Source organism: Atta colombica, unplaced genomic scaffold, assembly GCF_001594045.1.
Source record: "Atta colombica isolate Treedump-2 unplaced genomic scaffold, Acol1.0 scaffold38, whole genome shotgun sequence".
In the NCBI taxonomy this organism is placed as follows: domain Eukaryota; kingdom Metazoa; phylum Arthropoda; class Insecta; order Hymenoptera; family Formicidae; genus Atta; species Atta colombica.
In genome coordinates this window covers 1,488,671-1,506,968 of record NW_017259490.1, presented here as the reverse complement: position 1 = coordinate 1,506,968, position 18,298 = coordinate 1,488,671, and the positions used below count along the sequence as shown (strand labels likewise).

At 36.3% G+C, this 18,298-nt stretch overlaps 1 protein-coding gene across 1 annotated transcript in view; it reads right to left on the bottom strand.

The window, feature by feature from the left end:
• LOC108691003 overlaps positions 1–18,298 on the bottom strand; it is an 81,066-nt gene that overhangs the window by 10,660 nt on the left and 52,108 nt on the right. Inside the window, exons 2-5 of the mRNA XM_018198599.1 lie at positions 6,769–8,235; positions 6,572–6,670; positions 5,582–6,394; positions 2,681–2,955 (exon numbers count right to left, since the gene is read on the bottom strand). Of these exons, the coding sequence (XP_018054088.1) occupies positions 2,681–2,955; positions 5,582–6,394; positions 6,572–6,670; positions 6,769–8,235 (2,654 nt within the window). The remainder of the gene's footprint in view (positions 1–2,680; positions 2,956–5,581; positions 6,395–6,571; positions 6,671–6,768; positions 8,236–18,298) is intronic.

Below are 18,298 nucleotides of genomic sequence, written 5' to 3'. Positions count from 1 at the left end.
TATATATATATGTGTATATATGTATATATGTATATATGATGGAATGTATGTTTTATTGTTGACTATAAGTCATTTCATATAGTTATTTACATACGGTAATCCATCAAAGTCAAAGATTTAGGACTTAAAATTAAAATTACTAATAATAGATATCTTCAAGTAATTTCATTTTATTAATAGGATCACATTATCGCAGATTCGTTACAGATAATATTTATTTACATTAGCGCTAATTTATTTAAATAAATCACGATATCGTCTATGTACAAATATGTCGGTGTATGTATTCGTAAAACAATAATTAATAATTCTATGATGATAAGACATATCTAAACTAGATAAAGTATAATACAGCAACAGCGCTATAATAATCATCGGAATCGGGAGGATGCTACACCTTCGCAGCCCTTTTACACGCTCTTTCTCGATTACGCTTGTCAATTAAAGATATAAAAATAATAGCCTCCAGTCGGCAGTGCGCACTGATACGGGCACTAAAATCCACCGGCTGTATGAATAACAATAATATCTGAGCATTTTCGTGGCGTTACGAATCCCATTGTACAAAAAGAAAAAAGACAAGGAAAAAAGCAAAATTCATCTCGATTCCCCTGTTCGTTTCCGCCGCGCATAAAATCATTAGGCGCTAATAAAATAATAAGTAGAGTCCGTCAGTCCTGTGACTTACACCTTAAACTATATGTTAATCACATGTTTCGCGGTTATTTATAACTAGGATCACAGGCTCTGTCTGTGATTACTCAGTGTTCACAATCGTCATTGTTAGTTATAAATAATTAAATTGATTGTTGAAACGAGGAACTGTGTAGTAAATAGTGTTCTTTCCGGAGTCGGGGCATTGTGAGTTTACGCGCATCGAAACGTAACTCCGGTGAATCAACGAATTCAACGAACCTCCCTGTAATAAGTGAGAATTAACACATCGCTCACTTTTATCATTCTCGGTTAAAATATACATTGTATGTATGAGCAAAGAACGAATGAACAGAGAAAATTAAATTTATTAAAAAAGAAAACTTGTTTAACGTATCACACTCTATCCGCATTCATTGTCCGTTCGTTGTTCATACATTCGATATATAATTACCAATGTATATTCGTTATTGCGTCCAGCGAACGAGCGCGATAATTAAACATGATATGTTATTTCTGACAAAATATAAATGGAGAATACTCAATATATATCAATATATTTCCATAAGAATTTTCAGTATTTGTCTTGTCTTTTAAATTTTTAAACAGTCACGCATATTTCGCCCAATTGTAGCACAATACTTTTCATCAACTAAATATCAACTAAATTCGGACATAAATTCGCATTATTATAATATACGCAATAAATAAGAAAGTAATTAATCGTAATTTATCAAATCGAAAGTAGAAATGCTAAATGGAATACGAAATTGCAGCTACGGAATGTGAAATATCGACTGTGCTATTATCCTCTGTTGCGAGCTAATAATACGATCGGATCTTTTCACACACTCAATTGCTAACGATACTTTTTTTACCGAAAGTTTTTCGCTTAGAGAATAATAAAAGAAATTACAAATTCGTGAGAAATACATAAAAAAATAGCACTGTAGATGTAAATATAAAATTTACATAATTGCAAAGTCACCGAACGTAGACCAAGTAATCGAAAGTTTGATTAACAAACTCATTCTTGACGTTGGTTAGGTAAACCAAATCGTTTACATATTAAAAATAATACCAAACATAACATCAAATAAATATAAACGCTTGGCTTTGCGTCTACTGATATGCGACTCGATAAAATATTCAAAAATATTTCTCAATTGATAAGAATTTCACATATGCCTCTTGATAAATTAGGTATATGTTTTACACACAAGTAATTCCAATAAAGATAGAAAAAAAATGTGTAGTCCTGTTCTTCTTAAAAAATTCGAAAAGAATTTTAAATATATCTTTAGTATGTATCTATTTTTCCTTTACTTTATAAATAAACATGATATATTTGTATTAATTTGAAATTTGACTTTTTTTATCTTTGTATCATCAATGAAATTGGTGATAATAACTTTAACTTTTTTTGCACAATTACTATATATCAGCTATATCAGTTATGTACATTACAAATCAATGTACGTTCGTGATGCAAGTCAATACATCGTTTTCATTTTTGATTAGATAGCAAAATTGACTGCTAAAAAATCTCCGTCATGTTATAAAGGTATATGAAATATTCTTTAAATGCAACTCGAGGGAAGTACATATAAGCCCTGCATGGAAATGGTATTGTTATATTTCAATTTAGAATCATTGGATTTCTGTCCGTTTAGAATCTCCATAAGACGTGATTCTTAAACAAACAAAAACGAAAATTCAATATTAAAAAGGCACAGAATAAGAGTCATTGAGAACGCGAGTGTCGCTTCTCCAGCGTATATCATCTAAACGAATATGTTTCACGTGTCTAGAATTCTGTTAATTATACATGCGCGCACGCGTCGAGACGCGATGAGAATAAGGCCGCGTAGAAGCAGAGCCAGTGATATGGTGTAAAATAATGGAAAGAAGCAAGAGCAAGTAGTTCGCTCTAAGCGACTCGCCATTTTACTAGCTTCGCATTAACGTCGACGATTGGCGCATTTAATCTTCGCTTGAAATCGGATGACATTCGAGCGAATCGCACTCGGCCAGGGCCTCGCCGCCGCGTCGTAGAGGAAATTCGTCGGTTAGCAGGCTCTCTGGCACTGTAGCCGCCGAGTCGATGCTGTCGAAATAGCGGTGAGGCCACGCGGAGCTCGGGCGAAAGCGCCTGGTGGGCGAACCGATTATGAATTCTACTCGTGTGGAACCGGTAACGGACGATGTCTCTTGATTCAAGGAGTCCGGATAGAGGGACGAGTCGCTGTGCCGGAAACTGCTGTTGGTCGAGCACCAGGAACTTGGTGATTCGATGCAGTTCTGGAAGATATGAAATGCGTGTTAGTCAATTAAATAAATAAAATTTACCTGTTATATTACAAGTGCCAAAATTTTCCTATCGCTATTACAGCATCGCTTTAGAGATACATCTTGGAGATACATCTTAAAGAAATGCATGACAAAGAGATTAACTTTATATTAATACCCAAGAATTTAGAACAGCCGATTTATGTCAGTTTTGTAGCGTGAAAATTGACGGAAAAATTTATATGTTAAATGTAGAATGATAACAATTTGTAAAAATACTACTGGCTGTTTTAATGCTGAGGTATCAAGATCTGTTAGCTTTCGTATTTATATAACATATGTATGAGCAAAAGTAAAATTCTCGTACGAAGCGACTTTTCTACTTAATAACTTGAATTCAATCATAAATATAAACATTATATAAATATAAAAAAAATAAGAATCGTAGTAATTAAGTAAAGAGAGCGTGTCATGAATTTTATTAGCGAATGCAATATATCGTAAAATGTAACATCGTCTCGCGCGATGCTGGACATAAGATGGACAATGAACCGTAAGGCCAAGCAGGTAAACGTGTAATTGATTCATTTTCCCTCAATCGCGGATGTGACTATAATAGGCCACGACTACGACGGTTCTCTCGAGTCTTTTTTTATAATCCGTAAACAAGCAACGCTAGCAAATAAAATCAAATCTCAGCAACCAAAAAGAGCAAATCAATTTAACATACAACACACATTTGAAAGAGCAGGGAGGAAAACTCGCTAGCGCTGAATGCTGATGATGATCATAATGATACGTGCTAATAAATGTACTAAATAAAAGTTCTCTCCTCTTTTTCTCCTTCTGTCATGAGAGTAAAGAGATTTGTTTGAGTAAGTATGTACTAAAATGTATGGGAGTATCAAGGTAAATGAATATGCGACGAATCGAGCGTGTATGGTTGTGTGCGTTTTTATGAATGAAAGATAAATGTGGAATTATCTGAATGTGGCTAGAACATTTCTAGTTTTGTCTAGCGGTCGGTCTTTTAATAAAACTTCGGCAATAGAAGCTCGCGTTTATCGTAGATTTTGATGAAATATTCGGCCGAACATGCAAATTTTGACGGGTTCTCGTAAATAAATCGCAAAAGAGAAGAAAAAGCGAAAAAATCCAAATTTGTGCGAATAACCGTTTAACCCTTTTTTGATGCCAATTTGAAATAATATACAAATGTATTTTACCATCTTTTCTAACATTAGCGTGGATCATAGAAATCAGCCTTTAAAGTCTTAGAAATTAAACAAGAATACATTAGTTTCTATTTAATCTATAAATTGTATACAATATAGAATTAGCAATATTCCCTGAAAGAGAAGAATAATTTCATTCACTAGAGAAATGAAAAGAAATTTAAAAAAATAATTTTAAAAGTTTAAATTTAGACTACTAATACGAACGATGGTCTGTCTATTAGCTCTATATAGTACTCAAACAAAACGCGTTAGCATATTAAAATTACGTTATCCATTCCAAAAGTTCAAAGAACTTTCATGTAATATATTTGCAAAGATAAGCATTCTTACTGATATTCGTAATCTGGGAGATTCGACTACGGGTACGTGCGCATGCCAAAATCCAAGTGAGAGCGTTCAAACTATGGTGTATTCTCTACCGGTGTGGTAAAAGGGGGAAATGAAAATAGGTTGAAAAGATAGAGGCTACAGCTCACCACATCCAGGAAAAAAGCATCAAAGCAAATGATAATAAAAGAAGCATAACTTACGAGAAAAAACCGGCGGCACGCGAGAAGGGGCCACTTTCTTTCTTTATTGGACCGCCGTTGGGGACGGGCTCGAACGCACGCTCGCCTGCCCTCCAGATCAGACTGATTTGGTATGGTGGACGGTTGGGCGGACAATTGGTGGTTTTAAAACAAGAATTAGTCGATTTGTTCGCTCAAGTCTCTGCACGTATTGTTACAGATGTTTTTTTTTTCCCCCAGGAACATCGATTTATCAGACAAAGATAGTGGCTCAGCGAAAACGGGAATTCCGTTCCTGCATGATTGTACATCGTTGGTACCATGTCGAAGTCCGCGGTAGAATAGAAGAGGAATGGAATAGAACAAGGACATAATGAAGATAGACGTCACGGGAAAAACGGCAGGAAATAACAGCATTATGAAAGTCGGTGCATGTGTCTGTATCATCGTAGGAAACTGTACTAGATACAGCTTCGATAAATATACGTACTTTCGGTATCACTAGATGATATAGTCACAGTTACGGTTGTTATATAAGGATATGACGTAACAGTAATAAGACAGTAATAGTAATAGTTAAAGTAGCGAGAAAGTACAGAGATGAGACAGTTAGCAAGATAATACAGAAGGATTTGTCAAAAGAAAATGATGATGGAATGATGCTGTTTAGTCCGTCTAGCTAATCTTAATTTAACGAGACCAAAGTCAGTGCAAGTTGAGACGAGATACTATCGGGAAGCAAAAAGGAGCAGTTTTCTAATCTCGTTACAAAGATTAATAGAGTGGACTTCGAAGGGAATGATGTTGAAGGCGATGATTGTCCCTAAGAGAGAGCAACTACAGCCTGTCATCCTGAGGGAGAGAAGGCTTGCCGAGAGCTCTCTACTATACCGGACCATTGGACAACGGTGACTTCAGCCAGCTGCTCCAAAAGAATTGCTTTACAGGTCGTACCTTGCCGTTCTCGGACGCATCGACGGACGTCGCTGCGCGCGCCAGGCTGTGGGAACGGCGTGCAGGAGCGGGCGGTCGTCGAGGAGGAGCGTTTACCGTTCCCGTGTTGGGCGAGGATGTGCCGAGGTTGTTGTTAGACTCCAACGAGTCACGGGCGCGGGACAGCGAGGAGGATTTGTTTAGGGAGTCTCGGCTGGAATTGTTACGCGGCAGGGATCGATTGTTCAAAGATGACTCCCGATTTGTTTCCTTGCTGCCGCCGCCGACGCTACTGCTGTTGCTTCCATTACCGCCACTCCTGGACAGACTTCTATTGCCTAACGAATCTCGACTGGATTCGCGCGGTTTCGATAACGACTTGCCGCCGCCATGGCTGTCGCGACTAGAATCACGCGGTGGTCTCGTTAGCGATTTGAGTGATTCCCTGCTATCGTTCCTGCCGTGACTGGGCGGTCGTGCAGGCGTTGTTGCAATCACGCTCGTTGTAGGCGTCGTCGTTGTCTTGCCGCTCACGTTGCCGGGTAAAGGTATACGACTAGGACGCCGCCGCGGCGACGGTTTAATCTCTACTGGCTGATGATGGTCCCGCGCGGACTCCGTACTGCTACCGGGCTCAAGGCCGCTTTGCTCGCATCTGGGATGCTCCAAATCCGCCTCCGGTTCGGCTTCCGTTGGCGGTCGTTGTTGAAGACGCTCCAATACGCGCACTCGCGCTCGCGTGCCTTCTAATTCGATATTTCGTTCCTCTAACTGAAAGAGATATGAATCATATTATATTGTAATGAATAATATTATATTGTAATATTATAACGAATATCTCTTTTACAAAAGAATGTAACGCACTTAATAATGTGATACTTTTTTGAAATTCTTTTAAATAAAGTTGCTATATGTATGTGTATGCAGCGACTTTTGATTACGACTCACCTGGAAACGCAAATCATCGTTCTCCTCGCGCGCTTTGTCCAATCGCTCTGAGAGAGTTTCTGTACTTTTCTTGACTTCATCTAGCCTTTTTTGTAGGACCTGCAAACAATAAGTCGTTAAGAAATTAACAGTCATTGATCAAGTTTATTCTTTTCACTTTTAAATAGATGTATTAGAATAGGAATGACCGATCTTACCTGATTATGGACGGTAGTAGTAATTAGGTGCCGCTGAAGCTCGAGGGGCGAATGCTCGCGAAGAATGGCCGCAATCTTCCTTGAGTCAACGTCTTTCACGTGAGTCACCCTGGTGGGCGAGACCAGGATGGAATCGAGCGCTCCCAACCTGGCTCGCCTTTCATTTACGTTTGCCTCAACATCGATGTCGACATTTCGCATCTCGTCATTGCATCCGACAACATCCAATAATACATTCTTCTCGATAGTCCTCGTGCGAAAGCGGCTCTTGTGAGCCTTGCTTCCAGGACTACCGGTGACCGACACGAACGCCGAACTGTTGCTCTTAATACTAGTAACATTGGCATTCTTCGGCGAGGAAATTACCGGCGCAATAGGTTGCAGTCTTTGAACGCCCGGTGTCAAAATCTCCGAAGCGTTCTCGGTCAGTCCAGCCCGCAACCGATCCTCCAGACCAGTCTTCAGTGCCGATAAGGCGGCCAACTCTGTTTGCAATTCTTGTGCTCGGGCACGACTCGATATCGTCTCTGCCTCGAGCTCGGCCACTTTGTCTAATAGCTGTTCCTTCTCCCGCCTGAGAGCTATCACTTGTGGGTCCCTACTATCCTGTTGCTGTGGATCGACATTCTTATCGACAACATTACTGCAACCAATTGTTCTATCAGTATCACCGAGACCAGTGATTTTTCTCACAGCCTCGAGCACATCCGTCGACACTAATTCCTCTGTCGCCACGCTCTCCAAACGACCCTGAAGGCACTCGACCTCTTCGCGCAGCCGAATCCCTTTGCGGTGGATCACATCTAGCAGGTTCCAGAGTTCGTCCTCCGCCTCGTCCAACGTATTCGGCCGGGGACTGCTCGCTCGCGGCGCAATCGCCGTCGAAGCGCTGTCCTTCGACGAGGTCTCCGTGCTGAAACCGGAATCCTGAACTGTCGCACTGCAGTTGTTCTTAGTGCCGCCACTGTGGGAGTTGCTGCGGCTTCTAGGCAGCGACGAAGACGATTCACCTCCACCTCCGCTACCGCTTCCACCGCTGCCGCCGCCGCTGCTACTTTCGCGTGTTACTCGCCGCCTTATTTTGCCAGGCTCCCATTCGCTGATCCTTCGCGAGGACGGGCTCGACAGCGGTAACGGGATGTGCGAACTCTGGGTACAGGTAGACGACATCACGGACGCACCCGCGGACGCCGTCGCGGCCATCTTGTGCCGGAGGTTTGGGAACGTCTCGATGACGAGGTCCCGGAACTCGAGCAGGGCACCGACTTCATTCTGCAATTCCTGCAGGGCTACTAGGGACTTAGCTTGCTCGCTGATGAGGTAGTGAAACGGACCGGGGCGCAAAGGCATGCAGTCCATGCCACTAACGCCGACGCCGCTGCCACCGCTGCCGACGCCGTTACTGGTACTGACGTTCACCACGACACCCTCCGTCGAACCACCGCTGCCGCTATTGCTGCCGCACTGCTGCAACAACAAGAAGAAATCTATCTTATAATCTGTTATAAAAAAACAGAAAGTACAGAATATAAAGTCTACTCTCTAAATTTTTTGAAGTGGAATCTCACTAAAGAGTGAAAATTGAACCAATCTTGAAAAAGAGTGGTTCAATTTTCAATCTTTAAGAGTGAGATTTATTCTAAAAGTTTTAGAGAGTACTTTTACAATCTGTAATTCGCAGCTATAATACTATGTGCATCATACAGAGAGAATCAATCATTAATAATACAGACAATTTACAGATTCAGTATACAGTATTATAACGATACATATGGAATATGTATTATATATATATAAGATGCATATATGATAATAAAGTACATAAAAAATATACGGCATATATAAAATTATAAGAAGAATTCTATTTCGCCTAAAGTCTGACTATTGAATGAATGTCAATGACAAAATATAATCAAAAATACATTATGTATTGTAATAACATTTAAAAATAATGTTCACAAATTTTGTATAAAAATTTTCTTTTTACAATATCAATTTAAACTCGAATAAATTATCATTTCATTGATTATTTTTCATATAAAAAAAATTTTTTTTTTTTTTCAAAAACGATACTTTCTAAAAATAGAAAAATTGTCTCTAGATGTTATTATAGAAATTAATTAAAAAATAAAATAGTTTCAATTTTTAATATAAGTTTAATTTTTGTAGCATTAAGTAATAAATAGAAAATTTGTTCATACAAGGTATTAAAATTTCTAATTCATTTATGAGTTCACTAATGCAAATAATTCAATTGCTGAACTTTCTTTTTATCGCTGAAATCGACAACGACACTTTCTCATCATTTGATCGTCTTCTAGTACTACAAATCGAAATGAAGCCCTATGGTTTCACTATCCACTTTCTTGTGCGAAAATACATATTCGCTAATTCTACGTGAAGCGCGATAACTGTTATCCGAACGTGTTTAGTAATTCGAAGTCTGGCACGTTTTCTTTGGTGCACCGTCAATCTCGCTGCAGTCGCATCATTCCTTTCGGACACCCCCGCGCGTGAACGAGCCGTGACAACAGAAATTATATATATACGTCGATAATCGGCGTAATTTATCACATTGGAAAGTGCAATTTCTATCTCGTTCCCGAGAGAGACCGAAAGCGTCCTTCCATTATTCCAGGGATGTATCTAATATCTTACGCTCATAGCAAATAGATAGCACAAAAGTTTCACGATATTTCTCACAAAAACTGATGTCATTCAATACTTAAATCTATTCCAAAGCAATCTTTTGAAATGAAAAATCAAAATTAAGAGTAAAATCAATATTAAGAGTTTCACAGTACTTTTTGTTAGATTTTACGTAATATTATATTTATTACAGTAAATCTTTTGCGATCCTATTATACAGGATGTTCCACCGGATTAAACCACCAAATTCATATTTAAAGTAATTTAAGATTTCAAACAAACAAAATTTTTGTTGTAGAAGTTTATTGACAAACGCTTCATTTAAGACTTCTAAATTCCTGTAAACAATTCTTTAATTTGTGAGACCAAACAATTAAATAAAATTAAAAATTAATTAAATTCATCTGTAACTAATAGTTTAGGATAAGAAAGATCAATTATGTATATCATTTTTACTTTATTCCTCTTATTAGAGTTATTATGATGTAAAGCCACGACTTTGCATTTGCGAATGATTGAATCTTTTAAATAGTCTGCAGTTTTATTGTCATGCGTAGCAAACCTTAATTATCTTTCGAAGAAACACTTTACGGCCAAAATTATTAGATTATTGCAAAGTCCTGAAGCGTGAAGCTTCAGCTAATTCGAATACATTACAAAGATCCCTGTATAAGCGAACGCATAAGCGGGCAATCAGATATAATGTTGTATTATAAAATGATATTTAAGACTTTTAGAACCGTTTCTATACCGCGATCATTTCCTGTAATCCAGAACCTGATGTATTTCCGGTAATGAGAATCGAGTTATTGGGGCCTAATATCCGTTTGTTTCTCTTACGATACAAAGGAATTGCTTCCGGACAGACACCGCATTTCGTTTATATAACAAATATACTGAGATCGATAATTATCAATGCTAACGAGGCGTGCAACGTCATGTAGTAGCTATACTATTTTTACTAGTATACATATCACGCTGATGATAACAGTCACATTCAATAGAATATTTATGCAACTGTTGGATGTTTTCTTCATTGAGATTAGGACTACTCTTCTAGATCTAAAAGTATAATCCAATAGTTGCAAAATAAATATTCTACTGAACGTGGCCAATAGGTAATTTATACGACCGAGCACAACCGTCGTAAAATGCAAAAACAAATCGATCAATGATCGGACGTAAGCATCGATCATAAAGACTCAATTCTCTTCGCTGAAGAGTCTGAATTTAGGTTGATCTAACGGGGCAGCATAATTTTATTCTTCCTAATTATCGATACACACTTTCACCGGTTCTATATCGGCGAAGGAGAATGCGGTCGTTATGTTAATGACCAGTAATTACATTAGTTCGAAACACACACGTGCAAATTCGATGCATTTTTTAACGTGCCAATTTGACCTCCAGTCAATATTGATGATTAGAACACATGTTTTATCTCGTAAAGCGGATGCCTATGTGCGCGTCCTGTGTTATCGAAAGCGAGATGGAAAAGTGAGCGAAACGGATGTGCATCCTCATAGATAATTAGCTCATAATCGCATTATCCGGGAAATGCTAAACTGTTACTTTTCTCCCTATAAGTCGATCTAGAGAAAATCAGGTGATCTCGTTACATCCACCTATATTTCTACCACCTATAATTATTATATCCGTTAAAGAATAAGATTTTTAAAATAAGATATCATCAGGTATCACGATGTTAACAATGACAAAAATAAATATCACCGTACAGCGTAACAGTATATATAATATGGTATCTCAAATATGATATCTCATATGTGATATGTGATAAATAAAAAAGTATCATCGTTTAATTGTTACCCCAATAAAGTGAATTGCCATGTTCACGAACGTTGGCATTTAAGAATGTATCATCAAGCATGAAGATAATCTATAAACCGCGTAACACACACATACAGAGAATTATGATAAATAATACTCACACTATCGAATACTAATATCGAAATAGTTAGGTAAATATTTCAAGTAAAATTTAAAGTCCATATACATAATTAATTATTATAGTTAAGGACTAAACTAACTCAGAAGTAAACGTAATAATAATTTTCTAAAATTATTCGCGGTTAAAATAATTAAATTGTTTTATGAGATATATTCGAACTGTAGACGATGTCCTATGATGTCCATTAAGAAAAAAAATGGAAGTCTTCCTAAGGATATGTAGCGGATATACATTTCATGTCGGTTATTTTATCTTTGTACAATTTGCATACGATATCGAAGATGCCGATTCCGAGACTATGATACGCGCTACCGTCACATCTCAGCGCAATGTACGATGCATGACGCGTCTGATTAGTCAAGCGGCAAGATGGTAGGAAAGTGCGAGAGAAAACGAGGCTTTTGTGTCAAAGTCTTTCTCGAGATATTTCTCCATTCGACGACAAATGAAGACCAAGAGTGGACATGATATTCAATTTTTTACACATCTCAGACGGTTTACAAAGTAAGAACTTATAATGAGATGATCGATGTAGAGAAACGTACATTATCACATGCAGATTTGGAAAAGAAATTTGAGAACGATAAGTGAAAGCCCGCAGAGCTCACATTCTTATCTTAATTTAATATTGCAAAGACTTGCACTTTCTCATTTATGAGTCTTTGCTTATAGAATCAGTATATAAAAGATTCTCGGTGCTAATTACTAGCCATTAATGACTAGCCATTAATGCTCGCGCAAGGAATTTTTTTATTCGTTACTTGCACAAGCGGTTTATCTGTATGGTCACCTCCGTGTGGCATTTAAGCAGTAATGTTGCAACGTGTTACTGAAGGCATAATGTGTCCCAAGCGAAGAAACGAATCCCACCTTTGTCCATGAACGGATGATTCACGCCGTGCTCGACAGACAGTATCGGTATCTCGAAACAGGATTTGCCACCGACATGTTTAAGTTTAAGTGAATTCACCTTCGTGCACTTATTTGAGAAATCAAAAGATCTTTCGTGTATATAAATATTCATATTTTCAAGAATTCTTGCAATTAAATCTGACAAATATATTGATTCAATGGGGACTTTGTCACCCGTATTCGAATCGCAACATAGCAAGTATATATATTCAAATAAGTTCGATTGCTTTATTCGATGAATCAAGGATTCGACATGAATTATATACTTTCAAATACCTGTCGTCGTACAAGAAGATTGTAATAATCTATAAATCATTTCAATAACAATCAAACACAGAGTGTATAAGTTTCACAACTTACAAAAAATTAACTAAATAACATCTTAATTGTGATACACATTCTACGCAAAACAATTTACGATTAATGAAATCGAGTGAATTCCGTATCTAAATCAGTTCCCGAATTAGAGATTGAATCGCAAAATAAATAACAAGATCTTTATTTCATATACAGTAGAATAAACTTTATAATTTTAGACTTTCGAAATATTTACTTTGAAAGTATAATATTTACTTCAAAGTATAAAATTAAAGTTTGCAAGGTTTCCTTTTTTTTTAAATAAGATTTCTTGTACAAAACTTGAAAACTTTCTAGTCAAGAAATTTTTCTCAAAAAATTTTATAAAATTTTATAAGAAAGAAAGTCTTCATCTCTTGCAAATTTAATTTTATACTTTAAAGTAAATACTTCGAAAATAGTGAAATAAAATAGTAAAGTAAAAATTTCTCAAATTGTTGAAAAATCTGTTTTAGAACATGTGTATAAAATGAAGATATTAAAATCTTATTTATGTTCTTTATTTTTGCAAACTTTAATTTTATATAATACACACACACACACACACACACACACACACACACACATGTATATACATATAACGGTTAAATATAACAGTCATTGACTGTTTCGGCAAATCAATTCTCTCCTTCATCTCGAAGGCTGTTCAGGCACGGCCTCCGTATTTTCCGCGACATTTACCTACACACATTTTCGCCATTGTTCTCTCTTAAACGTGCCGCTCCTTTTAAACACTTCTCATTAGAAGCGGCTACTTCGAGACGAGAACGTCACAACAGCGGATCTTTACGCGAGGTCGTGACACAATGAAATGTACAAACATGAAAGAAGCAACACGACTTCCCCGACGACATTCTCATTTCTATAAGAAGCCACATTGGTCGAGATCGATTTGTAATGATTTATAAGCGATTCGTAGATGATGAGCATGTCCCCTCCCCCATGATCAGCCCAGACAATCTCTCTTGATAAAGCATTACAATTTGTTCTGTTCATGATTTTTGTCTAGAATTAATGCATATCATCTCATGTAAGAAAAGAGTACTGCATTATAACGATTATTTTATAACTTTAGCAATTCTCTAATTCCTCGAAGTATTTAATTATTTCTGGAAAAAAATCTTATAGGTAAAAAAGAAAGAAAATAAAAATTAAGAAAATCTATAACAAATAAAGATAAGTTTTTATGTGCATAAGTCAGTGTTATAAATTTAAATAAAAAGTAATGAATATATAAATACAATATTTTTACTTTGCGAAAACTATAATTTATTTATTAATTATATTAATTTGAATTTATCAATTACATCAGAATTAAAAAAATGTAATGTTAAAAGAGTCAAGGCATCAAAAGTTGACTTTTTTGTCATCTATATTACTATTATTTTTCAATTAATTATCACAAAAAAGGCGTCTCCTATTCAAGAAATAAATAATGGTGAAATTAATTTACATATCGTTATTCCCAGTCATGTTAGTTAAATGGTAGTGACTAAAGGGATGTTTATGGGATAGTGTGTGCATGTGTGTGCGCGCGCGCGCGCGCGTGTGTGTGTGTGTGTGTGTTAAAACAAATAAAGCAATGTTATTATTAACGCCAGTAATTTATTCGACGCGTAAATCCACGTCAATGGAGCAAACTTTTACAAATCAATACTACGAAAATGAAAGAGAAAAAGAGGGAAGTGCAAAAGATTCGCCTGCACGCCCGAAGGGTTCGCGTGATTTATGATGTGTCGATGCTAATCTCAAGGCCTCCTCTTTACCCTGAAAAACAATGCTTCCGATAGAGCAGGGGCGGCTCTCCATCGCATTGAATTGACGCTAATTACGAATTTATTTACAACTCCAATCATTTGCCTCAATACGTTTACGAAACCTACGATATATTTTTGATTCATAATTATGAGTAGAAATCCTATAACCGAGTTTATAACAGAGTTTAGTTATGAACAATTTTTTGTTAAAAGTCCTACGAGAGAAGAAAGTATATAAGAAGTGTAACACATATACCTTTCTCTTTCGTATATATTTTGATAAAATCGTTCGTGGTCAAACTGTTACAGGATCTTTATTCCGAGTTAACTGATTCTATGTGTACGTATTCAATTAATGACAATGCATCTCCGTTAATTAACATTGGAATAATAAATAAAGTTTGTTCTGTCTAAATATATGTATATACGTATTTTAATATATTTATTTTTACATAAAATATTTTTAGATTCAAAATTTAAAATTAAAATTACTTGATTCGACATTATATAAAATTCGCTCAATTATTAAAATATTGCTGTTCAAATGAGCTATATATCATACTCAAGCATCGAGAAATTATCAACAAATTATGAACAAAAGAAAATAAAAAAAATCTCACTCGTGATTCATATGGCTTTGATGCCTACAACGCGGCATTTCTTTCCAGCCTACAGGATAAGACCTCGAGCAGATTCTAGCGGGCACGTCCACGTGCAACGTGAGGCCCTCGCATGCAGTAATCATCCGTATAATAATGGCTCGGTCGTTGCACGCGCGTGTCACTCTTATAAGGAGTGAGCTGATGCCTACGCATTCGCTGCTACTTTTTTTCTTTCTCTATTCGTATCTATCGTCCGTGCCTCTATGAGGAAGAGCACAAAACGAAAAAGATTAAAGTGTGATGCAGGCGCTGAGAGAAAGAGAGAAAAAGAGAGAGAGAGAGAGAGAGAGAGAGGCAGAGAAAATCCCGTCCGCCTCCACGTGTTGGTGCACGTCGTTTGCTCCGCATGTAACTCGCCCGCCTTCGACTACGCTAAGTGAAGATCTTGATATAAAGGGTCGTGATTCTTAGACGCCCCACGTGTTGATTGCGCTGACGTGCCCTGAGGTCGCAGCGCGCACCTAAGCATACGCATTGCTACATTTGTATCGCGATAACGATATAAATAACTTGACATGTCAAATTGAATTTTACTCGATGATTAGATGATTAATGATAAGCTTTGTATGCCTTTACTTTAGATTAAAAAAGTACAGTAATTAAAAATACAATAGATTAAAAAAAATAAAAAATATAGAAATCTCTTTTTAATAAGAATAATAGTAATAAATTTGAATGAAAATACTTTCATAAGTTTAATAATATTATAATAAATTTATTACTATTATTCTTATTAAAGAAATAGAGAGACTTCTCGTTTCTATACTTTCATTTTCTTATTCTATAAAGGAAAGACATAAAATAAAGCTATACCTTATTCGTAAGTTTGCTCATGCACTACGTTTGAAATAAAATTGTAATGCTGATCGCAGCTGTTACTCTCCGTCTTTTTCCCCGTTGGAAAAATATTGATTTTATCGCAAACATCGTGCAAATACAAACTTACAAATAAAGTATGAGTTCGATGTAAACATCTAATTTGTTACTCAATTAGCTATCGACGCGTCGATTTTTTTCGAATCGATATCATCGTGGATATGTCGTAGAGTTAAAAACTTGCATAACTTCTACATGTCGGCGAACTATATTAAACTTGTCTTTTTCCTCGTTGGAAAAATATTAATTTTATCGCAAACATCGTGCAAATGCAAACTTACAAATAAAGTATATACGAGTCCGATGTAAACATCTAATTTGTTACTCAATTAGCTGTCGGTGCGTCGATTTTTTTCGAATCGATATCATCGTGAATATGTTGTTAAAAACTTGCTGTTAACAACTTCTATGTATCTGCGAATTATATTAAACGAGGAACGTATCATTAAATATTTTTATATCGAAATTGAATGGTTATTTGGAGTTGGTTGTTCAATAATAAAACTTTGGAATCCGCCGTCTACGTGATCTTTTCAAAATTTTTATTGGCGACTATTAATCTGCCGTAACTGAGACGAAAGTATAATATATAGAAAGTATAATATATCGAAAGTTACACAAGCAAACATGGAAAGCATCAACACAATTTAATTACGCCAAAATATATAAACTGTCGTTATGTTCGCAAAAATTACCTACATTATCTTGTAAATTCAATTCTGGTGCTTATCTCGAGTCATGAAAATTTATTATATTTGAACAGATAATTACGTGACGACGAATATTTAGAAAGAGAGGAAAAAAGATTAATTTTCAGGAATAAAAAAGTATTCTGTAATCTGAATAATTCAAGTAAAATAATAATTAGATCAAATATAAGATAATATAAAAAATTTTTTAAAATATAAAAAAATTATATAACTGAGTTAATATATTCTGAACAAATCTAAAATATATTTCGTAAATTCAAAATTCAAAGTCTTGTGGAGAATTTCTTACGAGATCGAGGTCAGGCCTTCCAAGTGGAAGTCCGTGAACACTCTTATTCGTTAAACCACACAATCATCTCATCCCGTCTGCATCCCAACGCATATGGATGAGACTGTCGTCGTAGATGGTAACTGTCAAAAGTAAAAACTTGAAAAAGTTTTTTTGCAAGTATATCAAGTATGGTAGTCACAGCGACGCGGCAATGTTGTGTCTCAAGGACGCTGTTTAACATGGTAAAATACGGACATCTACTTAATTTCGATAGAGGAACAGAGTGAGCGGCAGTTGTGTTCTTCAAACAAAGGTGCGCTAAAGCAAGAATGAAAATGACTGTGAACATCGGCGAGGGAAGAGCCTCTCTACAGGTACGTTAATTCCTACACTCTTCGATCATACTCGGTAAGGCGTGTTTATTCGTTTCTTCGCGAATATCTCGCGCGAATCGACACGTTAGACTCGCGTGAAGAAACACTCGTTACGCTTCAAGTTCACGGCACACTCGGTAACGAACTCGCTAGGGAGACTGTATGTATATCTGTTAGTGGTGATATGTGGGCACCAGCATGATGAAGCCGCAGGAGGAAGGCCGACGTTCGAGGATTCGAGCTGTCAGTTATACACAACAAGTAATTGTCTTAGCAGAAACTTCTTAGAAATCCTCCCTAGAAATATATTGAAATACTACTTAAAAATTCGAATCGAAAGTGATTTTATCGAAAGTGAACTTTCTAACAGTAAGATTTTTTTTCCGAATGTGTCTGATATAAGATGGTAACATTTATTAAATACACTAAAAACATTCTTGTAAAGAACATATCGTTAAAATTCCCACATGCTAAGGTTTTGCTGAAGTATCTATAGCTAAAGATTTAGCTAGATACAGACATAAAAATAATTTTATTGGAATCATCAAAATAATTATAAGTAAAATAATTATAATGTTAAAACTGGTTGCTAGAATGTCGAAACTTTTTCATAATATTGCTCGTTACGCTTGAGTTTCCTACATATAATAATTATTTTAATAGTTCAACAAAAGTATTTTCAGATCTGTATCTGTCTAAATTTTTATTTTTAGATACTTCAGCGAAATCGCTCTTCCTGTGTAGTGATGGTTAAGACGTTTATGAGTACGCGAGAGATGAAATGAGAAAAAGTATACTTAAGCGAACAAACAATCTCTCTGCAATCTGAAACTGCTAATTTCCAGCTTCACTCTGGTTTCACTCTGGCAAAGACGGATTACATGTCTACGTGTATACGTCGCTGGATAATTCTGCACGATGTCAAACTCGCCAAAAGAACTACTGTAAGAAAAGAATTACTATAATTTCTGAACGAGGTCGCATACAGAACTT